The 13,485-nt window shown below is 40.4% G+C and overlaps 1 protein-coding gene across 1 annotated transcript in view; it reads left to right on the top strand.

Annotated features, from left to right (window-relative positions):
- Nucleotides 1-523: 523 nt before the first annotated feature.
- Nucleotides 524-13,485, top strand: part of SHC3 (SHC (Src homology 2 domain containing) transforming protein 3) — a 133,184-nt gene continuing 120,222 nt past the window's right edge. The window contains exon 1 of the mRNA XM_011975222.1: nucleotides 524-586. Coding sequence (XP_011830612.1) covers nucleotides 524-586 — 63 coding nt within the window. The remainder of the gene's footprint in view (nucleotides 587-13,485) is intronic.

Consider the following 13,485-nt stretch of genomic DNA (forward strand, 5'->3'; position numbering starts at 1 on the left):
AGGCAGAGGAGTGAATGCACAGCCTGCCCATGTGAGTGACAAAATGCACACCTGGGTTCTGGAGCCTGTGCATGGTGTCTGGGTGATGAGGCAAGGCTGACACTGACTCAGCATTTAGGAGGTGAGCTGGGGCGTCAGGGTATCATCAGGGAGAAAGGGGATGTCGACACCAGCGAGCCTTAAAGCTTTAGATTTCCTTTATTTTGAGTTTCGGCAGCATGATTTTCTCATATTCTCTGTGCCTAGCTTTCTGGCGTTATAAAAGGGGAAAAAGGTGTCGTACAAACTGACAAAGAAGTCAATGTTAACAGGACACAGAGCGTTCTCTTCCGAGATCAGAAAGGTTTTTACTCGAGGAGTGAGGAGGGCTTTCTTGGCCACATGATATTTGATACGGGTCATTAAGGACTGAGGAGATCTGAGAAGTGGAGAAGGGGAAGTAGGGAGGAAGGAAAGGAAGGAAAAAAGGGATTCCAGGAAGGAGGAATCGCATATGCAGAAATGGAATGTGTGAAGGGGCACAATGTTGCTGAAAATTCGGTTTGGCAGGAGGATGGGTGGGGAGTTGGCACAAGAAGGGCAGAAGGTGGGTGAAGCCAGGCTGATTATTCATGTTTGTTACCTACTTTCCTGAGCAGAGTGAATTCTCAGTGAGTGTAGAACCTCACTAATTTTGTTCACTGGTTCCCTACCCAGCACCAAGATGAATGTGGCACAGAGTGGGGCTCGGTCAACACAACATTTACTGAATGAATGATGAGGGTTGAAGAGCTTTTTGTTTTTTGTTTTTTTTTTTTGCCAGTTACAGAAAGGCTGTTGCATGCAGTTGAGGCTCTTCTGTTCTCATTTCTATGTGATATTATATTTCATGAACATACCACAATTTGTTCATTCGTTACACTGTTGATGGATATTTGCTTCTTTTCCAGTTTGAGGCTCTTATGAATAATGCTACTAGGAATATTTTTGTACGTTTGTTTTGGTGGACATAAGGGTTCATTTCTCTTGGAGTGGAGCTGCTGGGTCATAGGACATGCACATGTTCAGCTTTGGAAGAAAATGCCAAATGTTCGGAAAATGCTTTCCAAAGTGTTTACCCCAATTTATACCCACGCCAGCAGTGAATGAAAGTTCCTATTACTCCACGTCCTCACCCACACTTGATAGTGTCTATTTCACTTTACCATTCATGTGTATTTTTGCCACTGCAAATGACCTTACATTTTAATGCACACATTTAAACTAGTATTTTTCTGACATTAGTTCTGACATCTGAAGGTAGGTAGGACTCCAGCCCAAAGGAGATGAGAGTCTCCTCCTTTCCCTTCCCCTCGTTGCCATTCTCCCTGTCCCATGTTCACCCCACCTTCTAGGTTAACATGGGATTTTACTTCCAGACTATTCCCATGTTAAAACATAATCACAGCACTTATTTAGACCTAATTGATTATTCACCATTGCTTCTTGCTTTCCATTTCTTTTTCTTGGATTTATGTTAATTCTTGCTTGAGTACAGCCTCAGTTAATGTTTTCAGGGACTGTTTCTGGGTGGTCAGGGTTTCTTTTTTTTTTCTTTGGAGAGGAAGTCTCACTCTGTCACCCAGACTGGAGTGCAGTGGCGCGATCTCAGCTCACTGCAGCCTCCACCTCCCGGGTTCAAGAGATTCTCCTGCCTCAGCCCCCTGAGTAGCTGGGACTACAGGTGCCCGCCACCACACCCAGCTAATTTTTGCCTTTTTAGTAGAGACGGGGGTTTCACCATGTTGACCAGGCTGGTCTCGAACTCCTGACCTTGTGATCCACCCGCCTCAGCCTCCCAAGGTCACCTTTTTGAATCTGAAAATGTTCACTACTTCCCCCTCATCCCTGCAGCATATTGTAGCTGCATGCTGAAGTCCAAGTTCAAAATTCATTTTCCCTCAGAATTTTAAGGATGTTGCTTTATTGTGTTTCATGTTTAAAGTTGCTGATGAGAAGTTTGTTGTCCATGTGCTCATTCTTTTAAAAAAAAAGATATATTTTTTAAACTTGTGGTAAAATATACATATAAATTTTACCAGTTTAACCATATTAAATGTAAGTTCAGGGGCGTTAAGTACATTCACATTGTTGTCTTGTTCTTTCTTATTTTATCTAATACTAATCCCCTATGCCCGAGCACTTTAGAATGTTCTCTTTATCAGTGTTGCTCTAACATTGCACCAAGAATGGAGATCATTTTCATTTATTTAAAAACTCTAGTTAGGCACTTAGTGCAACTTTTCAAATGAGGACTTGGGTCTTCAGTTCTGGGAAAGTTTGTCCTATTACTCCTCCTATGTATTCTTACTTCTGTACCTTGTATTTGATGGAAGTCGGAACAGCCAAATCTATCTTCATATCTCTTACATTTTCTTTTACTCCTCTTGTCGTTTTTGTCTATTTGTGCTGTTTAGTGTTCACTGTGGTTGATTCCTCAAGGTCCTTTCCCATTGTGTAGCAGTAATATATTTTTGGAGTTGTGCACTGTCTCTGGGGTGGTCTTGATTAGTTTAACAAATCATTGTAATCACTTTCCCCCTTGTAAATCATTGGTTCAGGAAGCAGAATGAAGTCCATCTATACAAGGCATTCTCTTGGCAACTTTTACTTTCGGTCTCTTGGTGCTGTCTGTGCTAATGCGTCAGTCCTCTGATGGAAGCATGGTGTTTGTGAATTTCCTCTTCAGTCCTATCCTGACTGGCTTTCCCTTTTTCAGGGATGCCTTAATATAGCTGGTCCACCAACATGCCCCTTCTTCTGTTTTAGGGATTTGCTTATTCTTTACAATTCTTCTGTACTCCTGGGGATGTGGGTGGAGGGAGAGGCTGCTGTGTGCATGCAGACTGCCAACGTCATCCAGAACCTTCAGCTGATTTTTAAATGGAAAAAAAAAATTATCTCCATCATGATGTACATGTATTTCCTTCTTGATTTCCTTGGGTTGGTGAAACCTGTTTGTATTTTAGGATGCTGTCTTTTGTTAGAGAAAGGATATATCCTTGCCAGCCCTGTGTAGTGTGGAGTGAGAGGGCATCCCTACGTCCTAGAGTCCTGTTCAGATTCACACCAGAGCTGTCATCTTGGAGATACACTGCATTGAGACCCGAAAAAAGGCTTATGACATAATTAACAAAAATTACCAAAGCAATAAATGCTTAACAACTTTGAAAAACTACAGAAAGCACAGTTGTAGGACTTTCAGGATAAGTTGATGTTATATTTAAAAATCCAATAAATACATTAAAAATATACTTTAAGAAAATGATCAAAAACCAAATTCCCTTTAATTCCATCACACAGAAGTAGCCCTGGTCAGCAGATAGGTGAGGTCAAGAGTTAGGTCTAATGTGATGTAGTCTGGGCTCAAATCCTGGCTCCTCCAGTGAAACCTGAAGCTCAGAATTCCACCATTCTAAGACACTGTATGGCCTCTGACCAGATCATTAATTAGGCTTAGGCCCCACCCAGAACTATTGAGTTAGAAATTCTGGGGTGGGGCCCAGCAGCCTGCATTTGACAAGCCCTCCTGGGGTGCCAGTGCATGCTCCAGTTTGAGAGCCATCCTGTTAGGCATCAGTTTCTTTTACTTGTTCTTTCTAATTGCATAAGTAACACATTAATACATTCCTGTTGGAAAAATTTAACACTGTAAGACATACATAGAGCAAAGAAGCAAAAGTCACTCTTCCCCACACCAGGCATGAATCCTTCTGATGGTCAGTGCAGTTCCTAGCCTGGTGTCTGTCCTTGTAGACTTTTCTGTGCATATGCACACGTATTTTATTATGACTTACCCTACCATTTCTCAGGTTCATGGAACCTCAAGCCATACTTTTTCTTTCTTTAAATAAGGCCGTTTATGGATGGATCCTTGTGAAAACTCAGAATCAGGCCCTGATATTGAAGAGTGAACACTAGGGCTCAAGAGACAAACCACACCACCACCCTAAAGCCCCCCAAGAAGGGTGCAGGACCCTTTGATGGAGTCCAGACATATATCAGTGGCCTAAGGGTTTAGTAGTACTTCCCTCTCACCTGAAAATGAGGGGTATATATTTTGAGTATGACCTTCCGGTTTACAAAGCACACTGACACACTAACCCTGAAAAAGGCCAGTCTGCCCCTTGGGTCCCTGGAGGTTCCAAGCAACAAGCAATAGCAAGATCAATTTCAGAGCGGTAGCATTCATTCAGCCCTAAAAGCCATCTCTGATCAACCAGTTCTCCTGTGATTCATGAACATGAAAAAATTCCTGTTATACTTGGACCCCCGTCCCTCTGTCTCTAACTTTTCAGATTCTATGGAAGCTTCTGCAATTCTGCCTCCAAAGATGTGTTTCCCAACTCCCTTCACTTTCTGAAACTCCTGGGTGGAAGTGTCAGAGGCGTTTGAAGCAGAGCAACTCCATCTTGAATAGGGGTTGGATAAAAGGAGCCTGAAACGTAGTGGGCTGCATCCCCGGATGGTTAGGCATTCTAAGTCACAGGATGAGATAGGAGGTCGGCACAAGATACAGGTCATAAAGACTTTGCTGATAAAACAGGTTGCAGTCAAGAAGCCGGTTAATTCCCACCAAAACCAAGATGGCAACGAGAGTGACCTCTGGTCGTCCTCACTGCTACACTCCCGCCAGTGCCTTGACAGTTTACAAATGCCATAAGAAGGTTAGAGTCATTCCTAAGGTTTAGGGGGTTGGAGACCCCATTCAGTAAAGTCCCTCTGGGCTAAGAACGGATTTGGCACCACAGAATGTTAACTGCTACTCTGTTTGAATCAATCTGCCTTACACTCTTTGCTGATGGCTGTGGGTGGCAGAATTAGGCATGTACAGGATGAAGAGACATGGGAAGCTTTTTTTCTCCCTAAAGGGGAAACATGAGAGCTGATGGAGCTGCTGGAAAAGATCCCCTCATGACTGACAGATGGCCACCTGAACTTTTCAGTGTTGCTGCTATAGATGGGTCTTTCTGTGGCCTCCCTGAGCTCTTCGCCTTCCCCACCCTGCTGCAGGAAATGCATTTCTCTCTCTCCTTTTCCTTTCCTATATTTTTTATTACTCAGGGTGATCATCTTGCCCTGAGACCACAAGTTGAAACTCCTCATCAGAGGTTGGATTAACGATGACAGGGCCCAATCAGGAGCAAGTTTGAGCCATAGCAGTTTGATATTGGGTGCTAAGCAGGGCAGCTAGTGTCTGCTTTGTCACATGTATTTTTCTCTGGCCAGAACAGAAAAAGATAATTTTCCTTTATGATGTGGCTTGGCCCCCAGGGCTGTGGTGCAGCCAACAGGTCACTAGGGCTGCTCACTAGGGAAAGGGAACCCAGAAGCCTGGCATGCTGGCAAAAGGGTAAAACTTTCTTACCAGTCAGACTTCTGGCCTCTCTCTCTGTGCAAACCAGTTGAATGAATGGTAAAAATCACTGTTTATCTCCTGTGTAAAGTTTTGATTAACAGAGAGAAGATTTGTGAGGCTAGTCTTAAGCTGTGGTGAATCTGGTGCGCTTTGTGTGTCTTTCTGTATTGTTCTGTAATAAAGAAGGGTACCTTAGGATAGAACACAGCCCTAGGACTCCATAAGCCTGCCGTTCAAGACAGCCCAGCAAACTGGTCAGTTATGTCCTTGGGAGCTTGACCTTGTAAACACGTGGCAGTACTTTCTCTTGGTCTCTGCCATTACAATGGCATCCTGACTTCAGGGTTCAATTCTCGACTTAGGGAATGAGTTATTTCTTGTTTGATATCTGCATGACCATTACCATTTTGTTGATTCTCTTCCCCTCCAAAAACCATCTTGTGTTTTCCTTTTTCTGAGCCAGAAATATTGGCTGTTTGGCCTGGCTAAAGTCTGGTAATAAGAAATTTAAAATGACTTTTTAAAAGAGCACTATGGTTAAAAATCAGCTTAATTAATTTAAAATATGGATATCCAAACTATATGTATTTAAAAGGGCTTTATCTTTTTCCCCTTCTTGAATCTTGTTTTTTCTGAAAAAAAGTTGTTCCTCTCAGTTGACTGAACTGTTTTTCTTCATTTTCTCTTCTTGCCACTGTTAATGCCTAAGAACCTAAGATAATTACTAACAGCCTGGAACTCCTGGAGAAAAACAGAGGCAGTGTCATGGACCCTGTTTTGGGAAAATTCTCTTTTTTCCTCATGAAACCCCAGGAATTAAAAGGAGTTAGTTTCCTCTCAAAATCTAAGGCTTTGTTCTGTTTCGCATTGCCTTATCTGATGTTTTTGACTTTTGCAGGTATCAGAAATTGCTTTGCATTATGAGAGAGTTTTGTGTGTAATAACTAGGTAGGAAATATACTTTTGGGGATGGCTAATGGCAGTTATTGGGAAATACTCAGCTATGCACACTTGGATCAGAAATGCATGCTCTTGGCCACCTAGGAAGTATGGAGATGTCCCCCCACCGCCACCGCCACTGAGAGATAAGACTTCCATGGGGAGGGGTTGATTCCTTCTTTTTGGGATCCAAGATCTGGTATAAAAGCGGGACCCTTAATTTGGGGGGATCTATTTGCCTTCCAGCTGTGCCTGCTTATTAGCCCTAGAAAATGCATGCTTTCCTGGCTCTGGGCTCCACCCTGAAGCCAGTAATCCAATTAAGAAACTGGTAAATGAAAAATCTTATAACTATTGGGTCTTCTTCTGTCTGTGTATTTATGTGTGTTGTGTGTGTGATATATATATTTAAAAAGCTTTCATTGGTTTAAAAATAATGACTGCTTAAATCAAGCATTTTGTCAGAAAGATAAAAAGTCTAATGCCTTTTAGTTCATGTGACTTTAGTACTCTTCAAGAAATGACATTTTTAAAGATTATTGGTAAAATTAAAATGTCTTCAAAATTTAAGCATTTGGTTTAAATTACTCAGGTCAGATATTAGGTTTGCTAAGTGCTTTAAGGTAATAAACTGCTTCTTTAAGGTTTGAAAATTGTTCAATTTACCTACTTTAGAGCATTAGATTCTAAATAAGGCCTAGGGACATGTGGAGAGCCGTGCTCCCTAGCTAGGCTCAAAAGTCAGCCCTTATCAGCCCTTTTGCAATAGGACAGAATTGGAGAAACTGGTAATTTTACCAAGGCTTTGACTGGAATGGTATGCTTTCCTTTAAGGAATCGGACTTGATTTGTAAAGCTAATAAAAGCCCCTTGAAAAAACTGGCCTCATGCCTAGTCTACAGCAGTCTCTGTACGGAATTCCTGACCTGTGTGATAAGTAAAAAAAGTCACTTTCTGATAAGTCCAGGAGCCCCAAGTTATCTTGGGATCTCAAAAGGAAAGGAATTGACACAACTCATAGGTATTTGAGGGTACAAACCTATGGCAGGGCTCAGCTTTAAAAAAATCTTATCTGAAATTCCTTCTATGGAACAGAGTTTCCTCAAAGCCAATTTAAAAACAGCTTATGTGAAAAATAATTATTCTTGCTGCACTTTATGCAAATAATCAGGCCAAGTAAAATAAAGCAAATCAGTCTTACCATGATTTGTCCTTAGTAACAGTGGTAAACTGGATAAAGAAAGATTATGTTTCAAGAACTAGGTATACCTGTGTTATTAGATTCTAGTCTCATTGGTTGCTTTGAGTTTTTTCTTCAACTTAGGCTGATCTGGCTCATTCCTGTGAACCAAATGGTAATCTCTGACTGCTGCTCAGAAGAAATAAGAGGGATGGGTAATGTCAAAAACGTCTGGATAAAATCAGTATTCTAATTTTAGGGGCGTTAGAATCAGCTAACAACCCCATATCAGCTTGGTTCCAACAGTTTCCCAATTCGTGGAAAGACTTCTGGTTTAGTTTACGTGAAATAATTGTATTTATTTTGCTTTACTGTTGTGTAATATATTACTGTTGTACTCTTTGTGTAGAAATGCAGGATAAGCTTACTCAATATTTTCTTAAATTGAATACTTATTAATCTTCCAGATACCACCTTTTCTTGGAACTCAAGAGTCATGAATGACCCTTACTATATGGATACGTCCTGACAGAGCTCCTTTCTACCCCTAATATAAGAGACCCTAATAGGCAGGAATATCATCACCTTTAATCATCCTGAAGAAGTTACAGAAGATGGATCTTTGTCCCTCTGCAACCCTTAGGATTGAGGGTTCTCTTAGAAAAGGGAGGGGGGAAATGTCAGAGGCATTTGAAGCAGAGCAACTCCATCTTGAATAGGGGCTGGATAAAATGAGGCTGAAACCTGCTGGACTTGATTCCCAGATTGTTAGGCATTCTAAGTCACAGGATGAGATAGGAGGTTGGCACAAGATACAGGTCATAAAGACCTTGCTGATAAAACAGATTGCAGTGAAGAAGCTGGTTAAATCCCACCAAAACCAAGATGGCAATGAGAGTGACCTCTGGTTGTCCTCACTGCTACACTCCCATCAGCTCCATGACAGTTTACAAATGCCATGGCAATGTCAGGAAGTTACCCTATATGGTCTTAAAAGGGGAGGCATGAATAACCCATCCTTATTTAGCATATAATTGAGTAATAGCTATAAAATGGGCAACCAGCAGCCGTTGGGGCTGGTCTGCCTATGGAGTAGCCATTCTCTGATTCCTTTACTTTCTTAATAAATTTGCTTTCACGTAGTTCCATGGACTTGCCTCAAATTCTTTCTTGTGCAGATTGAAGAACCCTCTCTTCAGGGTCTGGATTGGGACCTCTCTCCATCAATAGGACAGATCTGCTGTCACCGTTGCCCTCAGATGCATGTTCTTTGTCCCCCAGGTCTCTGTAGCTGGCAGCTCACGGCTTCCCAGGGCAAGGCGAGAGGCATCAGAATCTACAAAGGGTGACATCTATGACTAATCTTTCCCAACTCTGGTTTGGCTTCCTGCCCTTTCAGTGCGTTTGCAGCCTGCTCAGACTCATAGTTGCAGAGCAAAGTCTTTGTCAAGACTCTGTTTTACAAAATAATGGCTTTGTCTTTGTACTATGGGCTGTTACTGCTCTTTTCTTATGGATTGAAGGAGCAACGTGTTTCATTTATTTTCCTCTTTCTGCTGATGAATTGAGTTTGCTTTTGGGGTCTTTGTAAGTTGCAGCTCTTCTGATAGCTCTGATTTCTTGCCTACACACTCTCATTATTTCTTTGAATTCTTTAGCAAGCTAGCTCAGTTTATTCTATCAGTGACATTCTCATTTATGTTACAGGAACTCTGTCTCCACCCCTAGATGTTTTTGCTTTTAACATTTCTCATTCAGAAAGCTAATTTTATTCTGTACCCTTGAGTTATTATTTTTAATAATAGTGCAGTTTTCTAATATTCCTGCTTCCCAGTAAAAAAGTTTCAGAAACTCGATTGGAATTTTTTTTTTATTATGAACTTGAGTTTTCACAAAGTCTGTCTGCCACAATTGTACCATCAATTTCATAAGATTTGGAATCTTTTGGATGCCCTAACTGGAAGCTGTGTATCTAAGGCTTATTGCAGGAGACTGGAGGTGCCAAAAAGCCATAATGTGTTGAGATCCTCAAGGTAATCTTGAGTTTGAGAAATAAAACACACTGAAACTTAAGCCATTTTTAGCTAAGTGTGAACTATTGCTGAACCCTCAGCCATGTGTATAAAGATGCTCCTGAGAACCTGGACTAAAGTGGAAAAATAACAATGGTATCTCCATGACATGGTTTAGCTTTGTGCCCCTCCTCCCCTAAATCTGATGTTGAATTGTAATCCCCAATTCTGGGGGAGGGACCTGGTGCAAGGTAATTGGATCATGGAGGTGGGTTTTCCCTTTGCTGTTCTCATGGTAGTGAGTACGTTCTCTCAAGATCTGGTTGTTTAAAAGTATATAGCACCTCCCCCTTCACTCTCTCTCCATCATGCTCCAACCATGTAAGATGTGCCTGCTTCCCCTTTACCCTTCTGCCATGATTATAAGTTTCCTGAGGACTCCCCAACCATGCTTCCTGTACAACCTGTGAAACCGTGAGTCAATTAAACCTTCTTTCTTCATAAATTACCCAGCCTCAGGTAGTTCTTTATAGCAGTGCAGAATGGTCTAATACACTCCAGCCATATTGTTACCTGAAAGGGGTCCCAATCCAGACCCCAATAGAGTATTCTTGGATCTCGCACAAGGAAGAATTCAAGACAAATCCAGAGTAAAATGAAAGTAAGTTTAATAAGAAAGTGAAAAAATAAAAGAGTGGCTACTCCACAGGCAGAGCAGCTCCAATGGCTTCTGGTTGCCCATTTCTGTGGTTATTTCTTGATAATATGCTGAACAAGGCATAGATTATTCATGAGTTTTTCTGGGAAAGGGGTAGGCAGTTCCAGGAACTGAGCATTCCTTCCCTTTTTAGACCATATAGATAACTTCCTGACATTTCCTGACATTTGTAAACTGTCATGGTGCTGGTGGGAATGTAGCAGTAAGGAGGATCAGAAGTCACTCTCGTTGCCATCTTGGTTTTGGTGGGTTTTAGCCAGCTTCTTTGCTATAAGCTGTTTTATCAGCAAGGTCTTTATGACCTGTATTTTGTGCTGACCTCCTATCTTATCCTATGACTTAGAATGGCTTAACTTCCTGGGAATGCCACCCAGTAGGTCTCAGCCTCGTTTTATCCAGTCCCTATTCAAGATGAAGTTGATCTGGTTCAAATGCCTCTGACATGTTTTTCCTCTCCTTTTTCTAAGAGAACCCTTAATCCTAAGGGTTGCAGAGGGACAAAGATCCATCTCTTTAATTTCTTCAGACTGAATAGGGGTAATGATACTCCTGCCTAACTATTGGGGCTCTTCAGGGTAGAGAGGAGCTCAGAAAGCATCAGTTTGGTGAGGGTCATTCATGACTCTTGAGCTCTGACAAAAGGTGATATCTGGAAGATTAATTAGTGTTCAATTTAAGAGAATATTGAGTAAGCTTATCCTGCATTCCTACACAAGGAGTACGACAGCAATATATTCCACAACAGTAAAGCAAAATAAGCAAAATTATCCCAAGTAAGCTAAATAAGAAGGCTTTCTATGAACTAGGAAATTGTTGAAACCAAGCTGATGTGGGGTTGCTGACTGATTCCAGTATGTGCCGAGAATTAGAATACTGATCCAGATTGTTTCTACATTACCCATCCATCTCAATTCTTCTAAGCTGTAGCCAGAGATCACTGATTGATTCACAGGAATAAGCAGAGTCAGTCTAAATTGCAGAAAAAAACCCTGAAAAACAACTGATGAGACCAGAATTTTATAACAGGTAAAGCATAGTACTTGAAACATAATTTTTTTTCTCTCTCTAGTGTCCCATTTTTACTAAAGACAAATCATAATAGACGGATTTGTTTGCAAAAATAAACCTTAGTCTTATACTTGACCAGATTATTTGTATAAGGTGCATCAAAAATAATTCCTTTTTAAACAGGCTTCTTAAATTGGCTTTGATGGAGTTCCTTTTCTATAAAAGGAATCTTAGATAAGACTTTTTAAAAAGCCAAACCCAGCCATGGGTTTGTATCCTCAAATACCTGAATTAAATAAATTCTTCTCCTCTTGAGGTCTGAAGACAACATGGGGCTTCTTGGCCTGTCAGAAAGTGACATTCTTTACTTACCACAGGTCAGGAACCCTGCACAGGGACTGTTGTAGACAGGGTATGAGGCCAGTTTTCCCAAGGGGCTTTTATTGGCTCTACAAGTCAACTTTGATTTCTTAGAAGAAAGCACACCATTCCAGTCAAAGCCTTGGTAAAATAACCAGTTTCTCTAATTGTCTCCTGTTGCAAAAGAAAACATTATTGTTTTACTTATGCAAATATTTATATCACCATAAATTAGGATTACTCACAAATAATTTCTAAATTCTGGAGAAATCATGTAAAGAGAAACAAATATGTTCTGAATTTTGTTTACAGGAGAATACTCAATTGCTAAAGGCTGTAAATAGCTCAAAAGAAAAGTTTCATTAACTCTGAAAAACAAAATAAAAGATCAGCTACATTTTAAGCATAAGTCACAAAGATTACTTCAGTCTTCTATTAGTTCAGCCCATGCAGTTAATTTCTGTTCTGCTTGATATTAACAAACATTTCAGCTCTCCATGAGAGCCCTTAAAGTTTTTTCCTCTTTTCTAATCTTATAATCTCCAAAGTTATCAGAAATTTGCATTCAATAGTACCTGTCAAATTTTATAGCTGACTATAAACCACCTTTTGAAGAGGATCAAAACAAGAAAACAATTGTCTGTGGATGGCAAAAAGTCTTAGGACAGTCACTATTAAAGTCACAATTGACAAGGAAATTTTGGTTACATCTATGGCACACAATAATTTAACATAACAACTATAATTATTAGACAAATCTATTCAATCTTAATCAGTTCAATTGTAAGGTAAGATTCTTTCGAACTTTTTATAACCCCTTACAATTTTCAGTAAAGAGCAGATCAGTGCTCTTAGAAAATCCTGTTGTGCTTTTATTTTAATGTTCAACTTTCAGAAAAACTGAATAATACCCCCTTTAACTCTAGATAATATGTTCACACAGAGAATCTTTTTAACAATTAATATTTTTATAAACTTTCCACAACTTGTTCAAACCTTTAAATTTTTTCTATCTCACTTTAAAAGAATCCTTTTACCCTTTAAACTTAGGCAAGAAATCCACATTCCCAGGCTTTCTTACAATATTTTACCAAAAGTATATTCTACTTTCCTTACACTCCTTGCCTGTAGAACTGTTTCTTTAGTAGTCTCAAACATATATTGCACTGTTAACTTCTAGCAACTTTGACTTTTGTTAAAAACCTGGTTCATAAGTGATTGTAATTATGTGTCAGGTGTGGAGCCTAGGACACCAGACAGAAGTGTGAATAAGAGTTGACTCTTTCCAGCATGGCTAAGGGGCATGGGGCTTCACATGTCCCCAGGCCTTCTCTAGAATCTAATGCTTCAAAGTAGATATTCTGAACAATATTTTTTATTATACTTTAAGTTCTAGGGTACATGTACACAACATGCAGGTTTGTTACATATGTATACATGTGCCATGTTGGTGTGATGCACCCATTAACTCACCATTTACATTAGGTATATCTCCTAATGCTATCCCTCCTCCCGCCCCACCCCACGACAGGCTTTGTGGTGTTCCCCACCCTGTGTCCAAGTATTCTAATTGTTCAATTCCCACCTATGAGTGAAAACATGTGGTATTTGCTTTTCTGTCCTTGCAATAGTTTGCTCAGAATGATGGTTTTCAGCTTCATCCATGTCCCTACAAAGGACATGAACTCATCCTTCTTTATGGCTGCATAGTATTCCATGGTGTATATATGCCACATTTTCTTAATCCAGTCTATCATTGTTGGACATTTGGGTTGGTTCCAAGTCTTTGCTATTGTGAATAGTGCCGCAGTAAACATACGTGTGCATGTGTCTTTATAGCAGCATGATTTATAATCCTTTGGGTAAATACCTAGTAATGGGATCACTGGGT

This window comes from Mandrillus leucophaeus, unplaced genomic scaffold (assembly GCF_000951045.1).
Source record: "Mandrillus leucophaeus isolate KB7577 unplaced genomic scaffold, Mleu.le_1.0 Scaffold152, whole genome shotgun sequence".
Lineage (NCBI taxonomy): Eukaryota > Metazoa > Chordata > Mammalia > Primates > Cercopithecidae > Mandrillus > Mandrillus leucophaeus.